At 42.7% G+C, this 17,501-nt stretch overlaps 1 protein-coding gene across 1 annotated transcript; it reads left to right on the top strand.

The window, feature by feature from the left end:
• The first annotated feature begins 707 nt into the window (after positions 1–707).
• On the top strand, positions 708–14,326 carry casp9 (caspase 9, apoptosis-related cysteine peptidase). Its single transcript, XM_055659157.1, has 9 exons — positions 708–875; positions 2,157–2,391; positions 5,044–5,108; positions 6,247–6,423; positions 6,987–7,076; positions 8,436–8,586; positions 10,250–10,426; positions 12,368–12,477; positions 13,235–14,326. The coding sequence occupies exons 1-9, from the start codon at positions 744–746 to the stop codon at positions 13,331–13,333; spliced, it is 1,236 nt and encodes a 411-aa protein (XP_055515132.1). The 5' UTR covers positions 708–743; the 3' UTR covers positions 13,334–14,326.
• The last annotated feature ends 3,175 nt before the right edge of the window (positions 14,327–17,501 follow it).

A 17,501-nucleotide genomic window follows, 5' to 3' on the forward strand; every position in this document is an offset into this window, starting at 1 on the left:
GCCGCTGTGAAGATTTTTTTTTTTTAGTTTAATTCTTTATTTCGAACAGAATAAAAGAATAAAAAAGTAAGTGTGAAACAGCATACAAAAAAACAAAACAAGAATATTTATAAAGTGTCTACACTTATGCCAAATATCCGAGTATGAAAATGGCCATAACTTTTTTAATACTGAAGATATGAAAGTGAATTAGGTGTCAAATTAAACTTATTTTTATGCTTTATCTGATTTTTAAAATCTCAACATTTTGTAACATTGCTTTGATTGCTACTGTGAGTGGGTCAAATCTGCGCAGCCATCTTGGGTGGGTCGCAGCCGCGCAGCCATCTTGGGTGGGTCACAGCCGCGCAGCCATCGTGGGTGGGTCACAGCCGCGCAGCCATCTTGGGTGGGTCACAGCCGCGCAGCCATCTTGGGTGGGTCACAGCCGCGCGGCCATCGTGGGTGGGTCACAGCCTATTTCCTTCGCTCCATAGATGCTGCTGCACCCGCTGAGTTTCTCCAGCTTTTCTGTGTAACCTTCAGCTGCGCAGCCATCTTGGGTGGGTCACAGTCTGCGCAGCTATCTTGGGTGGGTCACAGCCGCGCAGCCATCTTGAGTGGGTCACAACCGCGCAGCTATTCTTGAGTGGGTCACGGCCGCGCAGCCATCTTGGGTGGGTCACAGCCGCGCAGCCATCTTGAGTGGGTCACGGCCGCGCAGACCCGATCCCCAGGCAGGCAGATCGGGGCGCATCGCCAAGATGGAAGAGAGTCAGAGAAGATTGCTACAGAAACACCGCGTCAAGCTGGTGACCGACCTGCAACCCGAACTCCTCTACAGCCGATTGCTGGAGAAAGGCATTTTCACCAAGGACATGATGGAGGAAGTGGAGGTGTGAGAGGGAGTGGGCCCTGAGAGGGGCTGGGGCCACCGGCAAGTTTCACTCACTCTCCCCGCTCCTTTAACTGCTTCATTTCTCAGGACATTCCGAGTGATGTACAGGAATAAGATAGAAACATAGAAATTAGGTGCAGGAGTAGAGGCCATTCGAGCCTGCACCGCCATTCAATATGATCATGGCTGATCATCCAACTCAGTATCCCGTACCTGCCTTCTTTCCATACCCCTGATTGATCTGTCCACAAGGACCACATCTACATCCTCTTAAATATAGCCACAACTGGCCTCACTTTACCCTCTGTGGCGAGAGTTCCAGAGATGAACTCTCTGTAAAAAAAGCTTCTCAGCTCGATTTCAAACAACACCCTCTTATCCTTAAGCTCCCCTTATCCGGACTTCCCCAACATCGGGAACAATCTTCCTGCATCTAGTGTCCAACTTCGTGTAAATAAGATAGTCCCTGGCCTCGGTTGCTATTGCTAAGTAAATAAATAAAACACTCCAGCGCCACAGACCCACCTATCACTTTCCCCTCAGCCAACATTGAACCATTCAACATTTCCTTTGACCAACGTCTGCTTTGATCTGTCCTTTTCACACCGTACATTCTCTTTATACTTTTCCACATTGTCCACTTTCCCTCTCCCGCGACTGTCATAAATGAATCTAGTAAGCTATTCAGCTGTATCAAACAACAACCAACTCCTTCTCTCCAAAGATGAGAGATGAGATGAGTTACTGCCATTTTGTGTCACTATACATGTACAGTGAAACTGAATCTGCAGTTACTCAGTGCATACATACAATCGCCTGGCTTTGACACCCTCAAAAAACAAGAAACTTTCTTCCAAAACTACAAGGGAGATGCAGGGGTGGCGTGAAAATGCACAGATCAAGGCGGCGCTACAAGGTACATTTTTGGCTCGGGATGGGGGGGGGGGGGGGCGGAAGGTGATCACGTGGCATGTCAGTGGAATTAATTTATAGTGAAACTAGTCTGAGAATTCTGGGAAGCAGCTATGCCTGAGTCTGTTTGTCTGTTTGAGAGATCCACCTATTACTCGCTAGCCCTTTCCTCCAGGAGCTCCAGTTTCCTCCCACAAGATGTTAATCGGCTTCTGTAAATTGCCCCAAGTGTAGGGAGTGGATGGGGAAATGGTATAATATAGAACTGGCGTGACTGGGTGATTGATGGCCGATGTGGACTCGGTGGGTGGACTGGTCTGTTTTCATGCTAATCTTTCAAAACTACATGATCATAATTTGACTGTAGAATTCAGGCACACGCAGAGACCAGGCACGACGGTTGATAATAGATCTGCAGACTCGTGGGACAAGAGCATTCCCAGCTTTTTTGGAAAGTCTGAATGAAACTGGACAACGTGGTCTTGCTGATTTACTGGGAAAGGGACTCTCCTTCAAACCCAGCCCCTTCATCCCTGACGTGCCAGTGAAAACATACAGACCCGCGCAGCAAGACAGACCAAAGACTACTGACCCAGTCCAATGTATGTAAAGAATCTTAAGGAATTTGGTTCTGCATATTTAAGAAATCAATTACTTGATATTTGAATTGTTTAATTATGTTCTGGGCACTTGATGGGATTTATCCCAGGTTATTAAGAGAAGCAAGAGAGGAGACTTGAGGAGTCTTTGCATCCTCCCTAGCCACATGCAAGGTCCCAGAAGACTGAAGAGTAACTGAAGTTGTTCCTTTGTTTAAGAAGGGAAATAGAAAGAATCATGGGAATTGTAGGCCGATGAACCTCACATCAATGGTAGGGAAGCTGTTGGAGAGGATTCTTCAGGATACAATTTGCTCCCATTTGGAAAAGAATGGGTTCATTTAAGGCAGCCAGTCTGGCTTTGCACAAGGCAGGTCAAGTCTTATTAACTTGACCAAGTCTTTTGTAGAGGTGACAAAGGGAGATCGATGATGGTAGGGAGGTGGATGTTGTCTGCATGGATTTTAGTAAGGCATTTGACAAAGTCCCCCATGGTAGGCTGATCCAGAAGATAAAGATGCACAGATTAACAGTGGAGTTGCATGGATTGCTGCTAGAACACAGAGGGTTGTGGTGGAGGAGCAATATTCAGGCTGGAGATCTGTGACCAGTGGAGCTCCTCAGGGATCTGTGCTGGGACCGATCATGTTTGTTACATCCGTAAATGACTTGGATGTAAACATAGACAGATTTTATGAAGAAGGGTCTCGACCCGAAACATCACCCACTCCTTCTCACCGGTGATGCTGTCTGATTCGCTGAGTTATCTGGGTCCAAGGCCTGTCCTGCTGAGTTACTCCAGCATTTTGTGTCTATCTGTGGTTAGTAAGTTTGCAGATGACACCAAGATTGCCAGGGTCATGGACTCTGAGGAAGGCAGTTAAAGTATATAGCGAGATATAGGTGAGCTTCAGAAATAGGTGGAAAACGGTATTTGGAGTTTAATCTGAACAAGCGTGAGGTGTTGCACTTTTGTAGGTCAAATGTCAGGGAAAAATATACAATTAATGGCAAGAGACTTAGCAGCATTGGTGTACAGAGTGATCTCGGGGTCCAAGTCTATAACTCCCTGAGAGTGGCAACACAAGTAGATAGAGTGGTAAAGAAGGCATATGGTATGTTTCTCATCAGTGGAAGGGGCATTGAGTATAAGAATCACTAAGTCACGATGCAGCCTTTATAGGACTTTGGTTTGGCCGCATTTGGGGTATTGCGTGCAGTTCTGGTCGCCCCATTGCAGAAAAGATGCGGGGCTTTGGAAAGGTTGCAGAGGAGGTTTCCCAGAATGATATGTGGGTATTAGCTACAGGGAGAGGTTGGACATTGGATTGTTTTCTCTGGAACACTGGAGGTTGAGGGGAGACCTGATAGAAGTGTACAGAATTATGAGAGCTTAGATAGGGTAGACCGTCAGAACCCCAGAATAGAAATATCAAATACTAAAGGGTATAGCTTCATGTGAGAGGGACAAAGGGTAAATTTGATGTGCAGAGCAAGTTTGTTTTTACAGAGAGTGGTGGAAATGCGTGGCTGGGATTGGTGACGGAGGCAGGTACGATAGCAGCATTTCAGAGGTTTTTGGAGAGGCACATGGAGGTACAGGGAATGGAGGGATATGAATTATATGCAGGCAGATAAGAATTGGTTTGTATCATGTTTGGCACAGACGTTGTGGGCTGAAGGGCCTGCTCGTTTGCTGTACTATTCTCTGTTCTAAGTCAGGACTGCGTGCATCTTGAAGGGGGTGATGACCTCGTGCATCTGCTTGCCCTTGTCCTTGGAAGTGGAAGGCACATGTTTGGGATTCAAAGAGTTCACATCGATATTCGAAGGAATATTCAAAATCCTGGTTAGAGAAGTGGGTATTTAGGAAGCTCTAAGAGGGAGATGCAGAAGATTTGTGAGAGAGATACAGGATTTATGGTGCAGGGGATCAAAAGCACAGCTGCTAATTGGCATGGTGAGGTAGGGGATAGATATTTGAGTTGCCATTGAGCCTTGAATAAGCTGGTGGTGTAGAGAGTTTGACAACTGGGGCATATGAGATCTGAAGCATTTCCAGAGGTAAGGAGGAGAAAGTCCATGAAAAGATTTAAACTTGATGCTTATATTTTAGGATTTGAGGAATCATGGTATCGTGTGTAAATGATGAACAGGACTTACTGTGGAGTACATTTGCATATGCAGAAATAAAACATAATGCTGGAAATATTAATGCAGAAAGGGAAACAGAGTTAACATTTTAGACATATCTTCAATGTTCTGTTAAAGCTCGCTTCTTAAAGCAGACAACAACCAAACCAAACCAATCTTTAATCGATATCGTCAGACGGGAGTGGCGAGATCTACAAAGAGCACAAACGTTGTTCAGTGTTTCTCGGGCTCCACTCACAGAACAAAGGAAAATTGGTGCAATTATACACATCTTCAAAGTACAAGAAGCAGAAATTTGATCAATTTGTGAAAACAAGGTCTTATCAAGGGGAATTATTAAGGAATAAAATTATGAAGTGTGGCGCGGGCATATAGACGAATAGCGACAAATGGGAAGTCTAATGTTAAACATGAATCAGTTTTAAATCACAGCTTTGGTAACTTGGCGAGGAATCTTTACACGGAGGGAGCTGTGTCATGATAATCATCCTCATTTTGCAGGTACGGATCCTGATTTCTTGGGTCCAAGAAAACCAACTATCAAACAAGCGCAAAAGTATGACATTGTGAGTATTTAAATCATCATCAAAGCAAGATATTCACTCCTATTTTTAATTTCGAAATGATATTGATTGACGTGGAAGGTAATAGTTATAATACGATACGATAAAAATGTATTCATCCCCAGAGTAAAGTTGCTCTGTTGACAATCACAACACACAAGTGTACAAAAAAACTTGAAATTAAAAGTGAAAACAAAAACAAAAAGACAAGCGACTGACTGTTGGCTGGCTGCCTTGTGTACAGAGCCTTTACCTGGCTGCCTTGTACACAGAGCCTTCACCTGTAAACTCCTATAAAATGGGGAGAAGAGGGAGAAGAGGAGGGAAGAGACTGCAGACCAAAGACTTTTGCCTCCATCACAGTGAGGAGATGTTGGGTGGTCTCACTGTGGTGGATGTTAATATGTGTTTATTGTTGTTTTTTTATTGTATGTATGACTGCTTAAATTTCGTTCAGACTTCGGTCTGAATGACAAATAAAAAAAGGCTATTCTATTTTTGTACATCATTTGTGTGCAAATCCAAACCAGTATAATATTACAAAGATGGAATATATACTTTATTATGATATTAACTAAGGGCCGGCTGATAACCATTCAGTTCCTTTGTGTTGGGACTGGAGAAATTTACTGAAAAAGTTTGATAGTTGACTGTGAGTGTCTTATACAAAGTTACTCTCCATTTAGTTGTCATTGTTAGTTGTTGCACAAGTTGGCAGAGTGGTGCATCACTAAAGCTGCTGTCTTACAGCGCCAGAGACCTGGGTTTGATCCTGATTACGGGTGCTGTCTGTTTGGAGTTTGTACGTACTCCCCGTGACTTGCGTGGGTTTTCCTCGGGTGCTCCAGTTTTCTCCCACACTCCAAAAACATATAGATTTGCAGTTCCTAGCGTTGCCATATTTTCCTTGTCTACCAAATCACTTCAATTTCCTTTAAAATATCCATCCGAATACTTATTGGATTTCTCTGAAAGTTAATTATTACATTAGTTTATATTTCTGTGAAACAAAACACATTACATTATCTAGATGTGCCTATAATGGCTGGAAATTACTTTTCTTTTTTCAGCATATGCCTTAGAGTTATCAGAATTTACAGCACGGAATTGAGTACACTTTTTCCCCATTGCTTACTTCCAGGTTTACAGAATGGAGGCCAATCCTAGAGGATGTTGTTTGATCATCAACAATGTGGACTTCCAGCCAAACAGTCATTTGAAATCTCGCATGGGCTCTGACGTTGATTGCAAAAGTGTCCAAAATCTCTTTGAGACGTTGAGCTTTAAAATTATCGTTCGAAAGAATTTGACCAAACAAGTGAGTATTTCCAAACTTAAACACTAATCACTGGAATCTAAAAAGTACGAGAGGGGTTCTTATTGAAACATATGAAATTCTTAAAGGATTGGACAGGCTCGATGTAGGAAAAATGTTCCCGATGTTGTGGGAGTCCAGAACCAGGGGGTCACAGTTTAAGAATAAGGGGTTGGCCATTTAGGACTGAGATGAGGAAAAACTTCGTCACCCAGAGAGTTGTGAATCTGTGGAATTCTCTGCCACAGAAGGCAGCAGTGGAGGCCAATTCACTGGATGTTTTCAAGAGACAGTTAGATTTAGCTCTTGGGGCTAAAGGAATCAAGGGATATGGGGGGAAAAGCAGGCCTGATACTGATTTTAGACGATCAGCCAAGATCATATTGAATGGCAGTGCTGGCTTGAAGGGCCTGAACTCCTGCACCTATTTTTCTATGTTTCTATTATAGTGCGTAGAGGGACCTGTTGCTTTTTCCTTTACATTTTTCTCCTGGCCACTTTGCATTGTCACTACGGTTTTTGAGATCAATGTTATTTCCTTTATAATTTATGTCTTTTTTTTACAGCTTATGTTGGAGGAACTGAAGAGCCTGGCACAGGAGAACCATGCACATTATGATTGCTGTGTTGTAGTTATTCTTTCTCATGGCAATCAGGTGAGTCATGATGTGGACCTCAGCAGCATGATTGATCAGTGGCAACATTTAGTTCCATGTATCTGTATTATCTGAATAGGATGCAGTTGCTGTTTTCGTTTCATCTCTCTCCGTTTTGCAATTGTTCTCCTTGGTTCCATTATCAATTAACAATTATCTACCTCCAGTGTCCGTTTTATTGTTGCATTCTTGCCGAGTCTGACTTGGAAATCCTGGTTTGGAATTAATTGCCACAGGCAGCTGTGAAGGCCTAGTTAATATTGTACGGTGGAGATTGACAGATTATTGATTATTAAGGGTGTCGGGGGCTGTGGGGAGAAGGCAGGAGAATGGCGTTGAGAGGAAAGGATAGATGGACCACGATTGAATGGCTTGATGGGCCAAATGGACTAATTCTGCTCCTATTACATGACAATTATTGTGTGAAATATTGAATGCTTAATTAACCTTTATGCATAACTTGATTATAAAATCCACTGTGATGAAGTTGTAACTTCTTTATTATTGCTGCAAAGGACAGAGTCACCAGCAAGGTAAGTGTAAACCCTTACATAAAGCATTTTGAAAGAACTGAATTAAAAACCGAATGCTGGAAACAGATGAGCAAAAACCATACAGCTGGAAGATCGAGTCAGGTCTATGGAGGGATACGGACGGACTGCATTTCGGGTTGGGATCATTCTTCTGAATAGAGGGGAAGATGTCTGGTAGAAAGAGGTGAGAGGAAGAGCTTACCAGAGTTAGCAAATGGCAGGTGGATCCAGGTGCAGAGGGGGAGATGAAGTGGGGGTGGGGGGGGGGGGGGGGGGGGGGGGGGAGAGAGAAGGTGGGGATGGTCACAAAGGCTGGAGATGATAACACAGGAAATGGATACCACTATGATTGTTAATAGTTATTAAAGACCAGAGGCAAGATTAAGATGTGGAGAACAATTTTTCCTATATTGATTCGAATTCCCACTTCATTATATTTCAACCAAAATCATGTACTGTATGAGTGAATAATCTATTAGTAACAGTATTAGCCACATTTCTTGGAGTTATGTTTAAGAACTGCAGATGCTGGAAAAATCGAAGGTAGACAAAAATGCTGGAGAAACTCAGCCGGTGAGGCAGCATCAGTGGAGCGAAGAAATAGGTGACGTTTCGGTCGAGACCATCCTTGGAAGGAATAGGTGACGTTTCGGGTCGAGACCCAAAGGGTCTCGACCCGAAACGTCACCTATTCCTTCGCTCCAAAGGAATGGGTGACGTTTCGGGTCGAGACCCTTCTTCAGACTGATGGGGTTACAACTCTTGGGGTTATGTGCTTTTTGTGCTGTAATGATGTTGAAAGTTGTACATTTGTTACTGTACTCAGGCACCACACCGACAATTTCCTGGTGCAATATACGGAGTGGATGGAACTCCCCCAATACCAGTGCAACATATTGTCAGCTACTTTGATGGTTTGCATAGTCCAACACTGCGCGAAAAGCCCAAAATATTCTTCATTCAAGCTTGTGGTGGAGGTAAGTGCTGAGTTGTATAATTAGGTTACCATTTGGCGGCATGAAAATAATGAATTTAGTTCAGTTTAGCTTGGAGATACGGCACGGAAACAGGCTCTACGGCCCACCGAGTCAATGCCGACCAGCGATCGCCACTCTCTAACACTATGCTACACACACTAGGACAATTTATAATTATACCAAACCAATTAACCTATAAACCTGCACGTTTTTGGAGTGTGGGAGGAAACCAGAGATCCCAGAGAAAACCCACGCAGATCATGGGGAAAAGGTACAAACACCGTACAGACAGCATCCGTAGTCAGGATCGAACCATGCTCCCTGGCGCTGTAAGGCAGCAACTCTACCGCTGCACATTTTGTGCCGCCTTGTCAGTTACAATTGGTCCTTAATGGAGCAGCTGGTGACATAGAAACATAGAAAATAGGTGCAGGAGTAGGCCATTCGGCCCTTCGAGCCTTATATTCTTATAGAAACTTACAAAATTCTTAAGGGGTTGGACAGGCTAGATGCAGGAAGATTGTTCCCGATGTTAGGGAAGTCCAGGACAAGGGGTCACAGCTTAAGGATAAAGGGGAAATCCTTTAAAACCGAGATGAGAAGAACTTTTTTCACGCAGAGAGTGGTGAATCTCTGGAACTCTCTGCCACAGAGGGTAGTTGAGGCCACACAGTTCATTGGCTATATTTAAGAGGGAGTTAGATGTGGCCCTTGTGGCTAAGGGGATCAGGGGGTATGGAGAGAAGGCAGGTACGGGATACTGAGTTGGATGATCAGCCATGATCATATTGAATGGCGGTGCAGGCTCGAAGGGCCGAATGGCCTACTCCTGCACCTAATTTCTATGTTTCTATATGATCATGGCTGATCATCCAACTCGGTATCCTGTACCTGCCTTCTCTCCATACCACCTGATCCCTTTAGCCACAGGGCCACATCTAACTCCCTCTTAAATATAGCCAATGAACTGGCCTCAACTACCTTCTGTGGCAGATAATTTCAGAGATTCACCACTCGACCTTATTGAAGAACCTTATTCAGGGCAAAACATTCATCAAAACTTTTAGAAACAAAGAACTGCAGATGCTGGTTTACAAAAAAGACCCAAACTGCTGGAGAAACTCAGCTTGTCAGGCAGCAACCCTGGAGAACATGGACAGGTGACATGCTGCCTGGCCCGCTGAGTTACTCCAGCACTTTGTCTTTTTTCATCAAAACATAGTTTGTCAAGTATTATTTATCTTTTTTTCATAGCATTTATAAGAAAGTTGTACACTGTAATGTTCCTAGCATATTAGCTGAGAATCTCACTGTCTTCCCATTCTATTTAAGTTTCTTCAAGTACATATCCAATTCCCTTTGCTGCTGCTTATGGTCACTCCCTCTATGTTACTGTGTCGTCAACTTATTTTGCCTTGTGATCCCTTTATATTTCACTGTGTCTATCCATAAGTGTCTTTCCTACAACTTAGAAATTAGGGGCGAGTGCACTTTTGAAATGGAGATCAGAATAAATGGAGAATATTAAAAAACAACGTTTGCAGAGAGAAAAGGAGACCGATGATGTAATGACAGGGATCTCTTTTGCATTCTATATCCGTGTATGCAAATTTACTGAAATATCAAACCATGAATTTAGAGTTGAACTTCAACTTTCTTGCAGAACAAAAAGACACAGGATTCCACAAAGCAGAGGAAATGGACTGGGCTCCTGATAAATCCTCTGAAACCAGCAGTTTACAGACCGATGCTTCCCCATATCAAGCGGAGGATGAGCCCGATGCAGTATCGAGTTTACCAACCCCCAGTGATATATTAGTTTCGTACTCCACATTTCCAGGTAATTACACCTATCCAGTTGATGAGTCGGGAATAAAGATCCATATTGCACATTTTGGGGCTTGATCAGCTACTTACCTATAATATATATTAGTCAGTTTAACAGAACTTTTAACAGGATTTTAATGATTATGTTAGGAATGAACAGTAATGCAACACCGGAAATTGGAGGAACAGCACCTCATATTCCACCTGGGCAGCTTGCATCCTGATGGCATGAATGTTGAATTCTCCCAATTTTGCTAGCCCTTGCTGTCTCCTCCCCTTCCTTAACCCTCGAGCTGTCTCCTCCCATCCGCCCGCCCTCGGGCTCCTCCTCCTCCCCTTTTCCTTCCTTCTCCCCTCCCACCCCCCATCAGTCTGAAGAAGGGTTTCGGCCCGAAACGTCGCCTATTTTCTTCGCTCCATAGATGCTGCTGCACCCGCTGAGTTTCTCCAGCAATTTTGTGTACCTGCTGGCATCCAAACCCATTTCAGGAATCCTATCTCCAACACTTGTTCATCTCTCACCTCACCATCACTAATTAACCTCCACTTTAAAAAAAACCCAAAGACTTGGCCTCCACAGTCACCTGTGGCAAGGAATTCCACAGATTCACCACCCTCTGGCTAAAGATATTTCTCCTCTCCTTTCCAAAGGTACTTCCTTTTATTCCGAGGCTGTGCCCTCTGGTCCTAGACTCTCCCACTAGTGGAAACATCCTCTCCACATCCACTCTACCCAGGCCTTGCATTGGTCGGTACCTTTCAATGAGGTTCCCCCTCATCCTTCTAAACTCCAACGAGTCTAGGCCCAGTGCCATCAAATGCTCGTCATATGTTAACTTTTGTCCCACCGTCACTTCTCTTTTCCAGCTTCCCCTCACCGTCACCCCCCCCCCCACCCGACCCGAAGCACCACATGACCTTGTTCTCCATTGACCCGCTGAGTTCCTCCAGCACTTTGTGTTTGGTGCTGTTTTATAATCATGCTTTGACAGAATGGTTTGATGGGGCGGCATTTATATGAAAGGCCATTTGCTGATGAGATACATGGCCAAGTTTATTAATGCCACCAACGCAATCCTCAGTATTAACTATACACTGAGTTTGGTGTCATCCATTAAAACGTAAATGCTACCTCTGAGTTCAGAGATGAAGTCACTTATGTAAGTGATGAGTTATAAACGATTCCATTGAACAGCACATCCCATTTTTTGCCAGCAGGAATAACTTGTATTCCCAGAGATGGTGTTCGGTACCAAACCCAGACCCAATTTCCACCCCATTATTGAATTAGACTGTTTTTTCGAAGAGTTGGTCCAGTCCCCCTCAACCTATCGCTGTGAGGCTGGATTCTCAACCATGGTAACTCTGAAAACGAGGGAACGCAATAGGCACAATTGTGATCGACGCTGACATGAGGTGCTGCCTGTCGAGAATTCATCCTCGTTTTGATCGCCTGATGGCTGTGAAGCAATTTCAGCCATCTCATTGACTGAGTATTGGCAAACATGTTTTAATAAATCGGGCTGTTTTTTTCCCATTTTTTGTTTCGGGGGTCACGGTACTGACCAAGAATGTCTGATGGGGTCGTGGGGCCAAAAAGGTTAAGAACCACTGAATTAGAGGATTGTAAATTCAATTACATCTGCGTTTGGAGTTATCTTGTTTTAGTTGCTCTTTAGCTTAACTTTTTAAAATTAAATTCTGAATGTGTATACAAGGGTTAGTGAATCTTACTAAGTGGCTTGCAATAGCTGAGACTATGGTGAACAACAATGATAAGTGATACTCCATGTTTGGGCTCATTATTTGATGGGCCCTTGATATGCAGTGATAGTTTTGACAATCACCATTGATTTTTGCAGGCCATGACTGGAATTTCAGCTTGATATATGTTTTTCCCCTGTACTTTGATGTGGCAATAGATCATAAAGATGGTTTTGAACTCTTCCTTTAGGCTATGTGTCTTGGCGAGATAAAAAAGAGGGATCTTGGTACATTAAAACATTAGTGCGTGTCTTCAGTGAATTTGCTAAAGAAGAAGACCTCCAAACGTTACTAACAAGGGTGAGTTATTTTATTTTAAGCCCAAATGACATTTATACTGTAGTTTCAGCAGATCTGGTGACCCAGATGTTTCTAAGCTTGCATTTATTTATCTGGATAGTATTCTCAGTCCAGTGTTAGATATTTGTGGATAGGATTTAACTTTTTCAATTAGTTTTTCCTTTATAGGATGGCACATTGGCGCAACAGTAGAGTTGCTGCCTTAAAGCACCAGAGACCTGGGTTCAATCCTGACTACAGATGCTGTCTGTACAGAGTTTGCATGTTCTCCCTGTGACCGCATGGTTTTCTCTGGGTGCCTCGGTTTTCTCCCACTTTGCAAAGGTTTGTAGGTTAATTGGCTTCTGCAAATTGTCCTTAGTGTGTAGGATGCGAAACTGGGATAACATGGAACTTGTGTGCAGGTGATCATTGGTCAGCACAGATTCGGTGGGCAGAAGGGACTGTATCTCTAAACATAGACAATGTCAACGAGTGTCAGCAGAACGGGGAACGAGAGATATAGTTTGCATTTCCCTCTCAGTCTGAAGAAGGGTCTTGATCCAGAACATCACCTATTCCTTTTCTACAGAGATGCTGCCTGAGCTACTGAGTTACTCCAACACTTTGTGTCTGTCTGCGCTTTAAACCAGCATCTGCAGTTCCACACATTTTTGTAAGCTTTTCGTGTATTTTTTAAAATATAAGTCTGCTTACCCCCATGTGGTTTGCAATGGACAATGTTAAAGACACAGTTTAAAATATGTCTATTTTCCAGGTGACAAGAAATATTTCAGAAAACGAAGAAGCTATTGGAGTGTATAAGCAGATTCCTGGTTCGTTCAACTTTCTCCGGAAACATCTTTACTTTTCTTAACAAGGAGAACCAGCGACTTTTTGTTGGATTATGACTATGCACATACAGTTACAATAGTGCAATTCACTTTGAAAAATCTCAAACAATCTCAGTGCCCTGTTTTAAAAGGAATAATTATCACAGAATTCTGATTAACTGCAAGCTTCTTGATTATATATTTGTATTACATTTGTAGCAGGTTTTTATGATCTAAATGGTAACTATGAGATGCAAATTAATTATAGAATTGATTTAACATGTGGAGGATGACATTTAAAAGCTTCTAAACAAACCACCATTGATACAATTATACAAAAATATTTGCAAAATAAACTTTGCTTTGTGGTACAGAAGGAATAATTAAATTGTTTTTCAGGATACAGTATATAACTGCAGTTTTGTGGGAAGGGCGAGTCACAGAAATCTTGATATCTGATATCTTATTTAATGGTTTGAAATAGATAGTACTTGAAAAGATACTTAACATAACACACCTACAACTTGATCGACACAAAGTGCTGAAGTAACTCAGCAGGACAGGCAGCTTCTCTGGAGTAAAAGGATAGCTGATGTTTCGGATCGGGACCCTTCTTCAGACTGAAAAGATCCCGAGCTGAAAAGTCACCCAGAGACACTGCCTGACCCACTGAGTTACTCCTGTATTTTGCGTCTATCTTTGGTGTAAACCGGCATCTGCAGTTCTTTGTTTTCTAAACCGATAACTTGATACTGCACAGCCACAAAAGATGTTATGAATGGTATATTTTCATGTTAAGAGAATATTGCATGAGTATTTATACCAGAAATTGCTACTTTACAATGGCATTCCCCTCAAATAATTTGTGGAAAGGTTTGCAGTTTCCTCATTTCATAAAGGACTCCCAATAGCCAAATGTTCACTCCTGTGTCTTTCTGTTTCATGTTATATTTGTTGTACAATAATCTTTTAGTATTGTTTTTTTGTACATCTTGGATGACAACTGTGGTAAAATAAAATGTTCATGATGAAATCTAGTTATAGTTTGTTGGATTCCATAATTACATGACCTTTTGAAATGAATGCCCTATTAAGCTTCAGCATATGGTTCAACACAGCTTCAATATACCCAAATCCTTTGTTAAGAAGCAATGAAATAAAATTTGACACAATGTCACAAAATGAGATAGTGATTGGAAATCACGGTAACAACTGCAGTTGCTGGATTGGATGGGATGGGTAGATGGTGATGGAATCATGTTGAAGTTCTATGAAATAAGGGAGGATGCGCTGTTGAATGTGAAGATAGACACACAAAGCTGGCGTAACCCAGCGGGTCAGACAGCATCTCTGGAGAAAAGGACTAGGTGACGTTTCGGGGGCGAGACTCTTCTTCAGACTGTGGAGGCTGCTGACGTGGAAAGTGAGAACAAAGTCTTCCAACTTTTGCCTGGAAGAGAGGGAGTCAAAGCAAAGGTTTGGGAAGTAACGGAGACAGCAGTTAAAAGCCAAGAATTAGAGGGAAAGAATGATTTAACCCACATTCATGTTGAATTCTATAATGTGGTGTCTTTTTTCTTTTTTCTTTTTCTATCGATGTACGGAAACTTAATTATTTCTTCTATGTAAAGCACTTTGGTTTCAACGCGAGTTGATTTAAACGTGCTATATAAATAACATTTACTTACTTACCTACTTACTATCTGTACAATCAATAAGAGTGACCAGAGAGGGATGTGGGTGCAAGAGGAAAGGGGAAGAGAGGGAGAGGGATAAAAATAAAATGAGAGGCACAGGGATGGGAGTAAGTATGTATATATATATATATATATATTGCAGGGTGACGGGGTGGGTGATAGGGGGTGCGCACAAGAAAGAGATGAGGTAGAGGGGTGTTACTTGAAATTGAAGGAATTTACCTTTTTAAAGATGAGTTGCAATTCCCATGCAATTAGATGTTGGGCCAAAACCTAAGAGCGCACAGGCTGCTGGGATGAAAGAAATGACGGAGAGGTGCAGTTGGCTGTCATTCAAGTATGGAGGCGACAACATGATGTGTGTTATACAAAAAATAAAATTCCAGAGGAAACACCTCCCCTTTAGCTCATGAACTACTTTCTGTTCCCAAAGACTGTTAATCCCTTCATTTTGAGCTCAGAAAGATCAAATACGTCAGAAAACATGGCTAAAAATGAGGATATCTTGCCTTCACTTTCTGTCAAGCCAATCTATTCTTAGAAAAGTGAATGCACAAGTTTCATATTGCAAAGGCACAGGTGCCAAAGATAGCATTTCATGAAAGGCGTGGCTGCGATGTACAGTACACAAATTCCTATCTGAAGACCTGAGAAACTAAGTACATTTATCCAGAAAGCTTCAGTCGGACCAGTGCTAAGGGCTGAGAGAATTGAACCACTATGAGCAGAGGACAACAGTTGCTAATGATGTTTGAGGAAAGTGCTTCGGCAGTATTAATGAAGACAGTAAAAAATGTTTTAACCTTAAATACTTTTATCTGACTACATACTAGGGTATAAAACGAGCATTTGATATAATTGATGCAGAGTAAAGGCATTTTTCTTCTCTCTTGAGGTCTTTGTAACTGAATTCCACATAGGGGGTTGGAAGCAGAGTTTTTGTTTGTTGTTATAGCATGGGTAGAGTAAATGGAGTGAAAGGTTATCCTGGGTGAATGGTTACAATAAGACCAACCATGCTTTTACTAATCAGCAGAACAATCTCAAGGGGCAGAGGGACCTCCTGCTGCTTAAAATTGATTAGTTTTGAAGTGAAACCAGATATAGTCCCAGTTTGAAATTGATATTATTCAACACAACGTGCTAGAATAACTGAGCAGGTCAAGCAGCATTTATTGAGGAGATGGATAGGCCAGATTTCAGGTTGGGACCCTTCATACTGAAACATCACCCATCTACGACCTTCATACATGCTGCCTGATCCACCGAGTTACTCCAGCGCTTTGGTGTTCTATGAACAATGCCAGAATCTGCAGTTTCTTGTACCTATATCCCTTTGCTACCCTATCCATGTACCATAGAATTAGACCTTTCCTATGCATGTACCATAGATTAGAGATACAGCGCGGAAACAGCAAAGGCACAGCAATCACCATTAAACTGGTTTTATTTTACAGACGAGGGACAATTTACAGAAGCCAATGAACCTACAAACCTGCACGTCTTTGGAATGTGGGAGGGAGCCGGGGCATCCGGAGAAAACCCAAGTAGTCACAGGGACAACACTGACTCTTTGTCACAGGGACAACACTGACACTTTATCACAGGGAGAACGTACAAATTCCATACAGACATCACACATAGTCAAGATCAAACCCGGGTATCTGGCGCTGTGACAGCAACTCTACCGCTGTGCCACTGTACCTGTCCACTGTTCAGGTATCTTTTAAATGATGTGAAAGTACCTGCTTCACTACCTCCTCAGGCAGCTCATTCCATATGCCCACCAACCTCTGAGTGTCCCTCAGGTTGTCCCTCAGTTTCCTATTGAATCTTTCCCCTCTCACCTTAAACCTAAGACCTTTGGTTCTTGACAAGAGACTCTGTTCATCTACCTGAACTATTCCCATCATGATCTTATACACCTCTGCTCTGTAATATCACCCCCTCATCCTCCTGTGCTCCAAGGAATAAGGTCCTAATCTGTTCAACCTTTCCCTGTAGCTCAGGCCCTCCCTGTAAGCATCCCTGTAAATCGTTTTTCTGCACCCGACCCTGTGGGTGATATGCAAGAGGGTAAATATTCCGATATGGAAGTGGATAAAGGATTTGAGTAGAGGAGCAGGGAGGTTCTACTGCAGTTGTACAGGGTCTTGGTGAGACCACACCTGGAGTATTGCGTACAGTTTTGGTCTCCTAATCTGAGGAAAGACATTCTTGCCATAGAGGGAGTACAGAGAAGGTTCACCAGACTGATTCCTGGGATGTCAGGACTTTCATATGAAGAAAGACTGGATAGACTCGGTTTGTACTCGCTAGAATTTAGAAGATTGAGGGGTGATCTTATAGAAACTTACAAAATTCTTAAGGGGTTGGACAGGCTAGATGCAGGAAGATTGTTCCCGATGTTGGGGAAGTCCAGAACAAGGGGCCACAGTTTAAGGATAAGGGGGAAATCTTTTAGGACCGAGATGAGGAAAACTTTTTTCACACAGAGAGTGGTGAATCTCTGGAA

This window comes from Leucoraja erinacea, chromosome 30 (genome assembly GCF_028641065.1).
Source record: "Leucoraja erinacea ecotype New England chromosome 30, Leri_hhj_1, whole genome shotgun sequence".
In the NCBI taxonomy this organism is placed as follows: Eukaryota; Metazoa; Chordata; class Chondrichthyes; order Rajiformes; family Rajidae; genus Leucoraja; species Leucoraja erinaceus.